General features: G+C 38.0%; 1 protein-coding gene across 1 annotated transcript in view; it reads right to left on the bottom strand.

Annotated features, from left to right (window-relative positions):
* Positions 1–2,852: 2,852 nt before the first annotated feature.
* The window catches only part of LOC103462307 (adhesion G-protein coupled receptor G5-like), an 11,285-nt gene continuing 10,597 nt past the window's right edge, over positions 2,853–3,540 (bottom strand). The window contains exons 9-10 of the mRNA XM_008404997.2: positions 3,275–3,534; positions 2,853–3,185 (exon numbers count right to left, since the gene is read on the bottom strand). Of these exons, the coding sequence (XP_008403219.2) occupies positions 3,067–3,185; positions 3,275–3,534 (379 nt within the window). The 3' untranslated portion in view covers positions 2,853–3,066. The remainder of the gene's footprint in view (positions 3,186–3,274; positions 3,535–3,540) is intronic.

Here is a 3,540-nt window from a genome sequence, read left to right as displayed (position 1 = left end):
ATATATATATAGTAGAAATGCGGTGGCGACACGCCCACTCAAAATCTAGGTGATTACAATTTGTCTTATGGATTAAAAGATCATTCTCTTTTTGTTAATTTTGTGGCCAAATAGAAGATAATTCCTCAAATTTTTAAATAAGCCCTTTGATTTTTGTAAATTTGTCCTTTTTAGGATACTTTGTTACTTTTAATTGATTTCGTTGATGGCCTATAATTGATTCATTTATTTGGAGTTGCGCAACAAATAAACAACAAAAAACAACAACTGTTTATTGAAACAATACTGAAGTCCATTAAGTTTAATTGACTCTAATGTCAATTAAACTTAAATACAACTTGATAGTGCACTTTAATTTGATCTGTAACTTTGACCTGTAACTTGAATTTGATCTGTAATTTTAATTTGATTTTTAACTTGAAAAATGCTTAATAAAATATTGCAATTATTTCATTGATGAATGTTTAGTTGTTTTGGATAGCAGTTTAACCCTGTTTAAATGCTAATTTGTTTTTATTTAAGACCTTGTTTAGGTCAGGGTTTTTTTCCACCCCATTTCAACCCAGGATGGCGAGCTACTGATCACTGCAACTTTGAACCAAACTACCTTTCTTTTCTGGACCCATCGCCTTGGATCATGGACTAAAAAAATTAGGATTATTGATTGATGGACCATTAATCATCCTGCATACAAAAGAACGGACTTGAATAAGAGAAAAAACCTTTGGGTGTCATGAGTTTTTTTTATTTTTTTCATTGTCTTCCTCTTGTGTTTATTGTTGATACTTATAGGAAATCATTATTATTATTATTCAACACCTTCCTAAATATATGCAAATATATAAATTTGAATACAATAATGGTGATTGTGTTTTATTCACACACACGGGCTCCTCAGCCGAACCTTTCTGACTTTGGCCGTAGTCAGGTGCCTAGCCTTAATTGGCGTTACACTAAGAAGACTCAGGCACTGGAAACAGGCTCCCCCTGAACTCTTGCTGACGAAGCAGATGATTTGCAGGTGCGGGTAATAGCTCTTCAGGTCCACCTCGGGTGAACGTTAACCTCCTGGCTCCCTCTGGTGGATGACTGCGAGAACTGCACAAGACCCACACAGAACTCAAACTCCAGCTTCCCAACAAAAACACTGAGCTCCTTTAGAGTTGTCTTTGATTAATAACCTATCAATGCATTTTATTTAGATTTGTTTGATTTTGATGCCATTTAACAAAATGTAATATTTACTGATGTTTCGTAACAGTTACTGTTCTTGGTTTTTGTGGTGTAAAGCATTTTGAAGTACCTTGTTGCTGAAATGTGCTGTACAAATACACTTGATTTCATTTCATCTGACTTTGCCTTTTTCCTCCTGGAGAAATTCCACATGTCATTATTGGCAAGTGAGAAGATAACAGCTCCATCTTTGTTGCTTCTAAAAGTGCAGCGTTTTATTTTAAATAACTAGTCCGTATCCTGGTTTTTACTATGGATTTGTCCCACGTGCAGAACACTCCTTAGAGGAACTAAGAAAAGGTTAATAAAGTTTAGTGAACTATGAGTAATGAATGTGCATCTTTGTCTGGGAGTCTGGTGACTGGGGTAAGTGGCAGAGTCACTGATCATGGACCTTACCAAGCTCCGCCCAGAAACGCCCTAGAAAATCCCACATGTCCATGTCTCACAAACAAAGCCTCGCGGAGCTTAGTTTCTATGTAAACATAGCATCTTTCATTTCGACTGACTCTCTGCAGAGTATTTCTTAGTCGATTAGTGTAACATTTCTGCCGGATTTTTACAAAATCTCAGCCACGACAATGGACAGGGGAACCAACAAGTTCATGTCATCTGTTTTGGACGACATCAAGGTGTTTGAGCCAGGCAATGCCTCCAAGATTGTGCGCATCACAACGAAATGCTACCGGTCGGTGAGGAAAACAGCAGATCCTCACACCCTCAGCATAAATATAGCTGTGGACAAGATTACGGATGCCTATTGTTCTTGCAAGGCTGGGTAAGTCGGGCATTCATGGTTTTGAGGGTTACTTTTGATGTTGAAATGTTTGAGTGTGCCCAAGCCTGATACACTGTACTCGGTGCTAGCGTGGCTAACACGATTACAGTTTAGTAAAAAGCCTTTTCATGTAAAATACAATCTTTAATGTATGTCAGATACGGTACACATTGCATATTGATCTGTTCAGCTAACGTAAGACTGTGTAACAGACAGGCTTCAAGGTGTAGAAGTTGTATCGGTACTGCCATTATGCTGTACTTAGCTAAAAGGTTTTCATAATGCATGTGTTTATTATCCCCATTCACCAAACTGTCACTGTCAATTTGTCAATTTGCTTGTGGTCTGCGATTTCACTTGTCACACTTTCTTGTTTTAGGATTTTATTGCTTGTGCAATTCATTGGAGCATCTTTTTTCTGATGGACCCAACTTTCCCAAGTCTGGCAACATTTTAATCTTGCCAAATTGTTTCCCACAGCATTATTAAACCATCACCAATAATGTCAAAAAACCAACACAGTGGGATCCTGTGTAATAATTTCTAATGTTTTAAAAGGATAAGTGTCGTGTCCAAATTAACTTTAATGATAAAAAACCTCACCTGTGCTCAGGGTTTATTGAGCATGTAATTAGCTTATCAGGTTCCCAGTTAAGCAGAAATCTCCTGGCTCCCTCTGGTGGATCGTTGCAGGAACTGAACAAACACCCACACAGAAGCCAAACCACAGCTGTCCAACAGTTTGGCTGGGCTTTTCAGGTAAATTGAAAAACTTTGGATGGACATAGACATTGACACATCTTTTTGTTTCCTGATATATTTAATACACATAAAAACCGAACAATAAATACACGCAAAGAACATAATATTTCTGGAGCAATGTCTTTTTAAAGAAATCTTATAGAAAAGTCTAACATTAGCAAAAAGACTCATTGTTTGAAAAATTATAAAGAATATAAAAGAGATCCAATAGACATTCAACACCTAATATAGGTGCTGTTTATACAGCAAAAAGCAGTGATTCAGTTATTGACGCAATAACAATCAATAATGTTTTATTTGACGTTATTGATGTTTGTCATCATTTTCTGGGTGGAAGGATCTCGGACTGAAGAGTTGTTTTCTGATCGAGACTTGCATGATAAAGCCACTGACCACAGGAACATAAATAGACCTGAACAGACAAAAGATCCAGTAAATTATTCAGGTGAATCAACACCTATCAATGGATCCCAATATTTAGTGTCGCATATACTGACTGACCTTGGAGAGAGTTAAAGATGGTGAACAAGTAGATTCCAGCTAAGGTAACATAGGTGAGGCTGGCTAGTCCCCATGGCAACCCCAGTACACAACTGAGGCCGAGAACTGTGGCACCGTCCTTCCATAACCTGGACTCATTCTCCTTGCTCATCTTCTTCCAGTCACTGGACTCACGGTCTCCTCTGCCACGTCGTAACTCCCGCATTTTAAACACCACCAACAACAGCATGCAGGAATTATACAGCACCACCAGGCAAAGAAAAGCC

The sequence above is a fragment of the Poecilia reticulata genome, linkage group LG3 (assembly GCF_000633615.1).
Source record: "Poecilia reticulata strain Guanapo linkage group LG3, Guppy_female_1.0+MT, whole genome shotgun sequence".
NCBI classification, from domain to species: Eukaryota; Metazoa; Chordata; class Actinopteri; order Cyprinodontiformes; family Poeciliidae; genus Poecilia; species Poecilia reticulata.
This window is presented reverse-complemented; position numbering and strand designations above follow the sequence as displayed.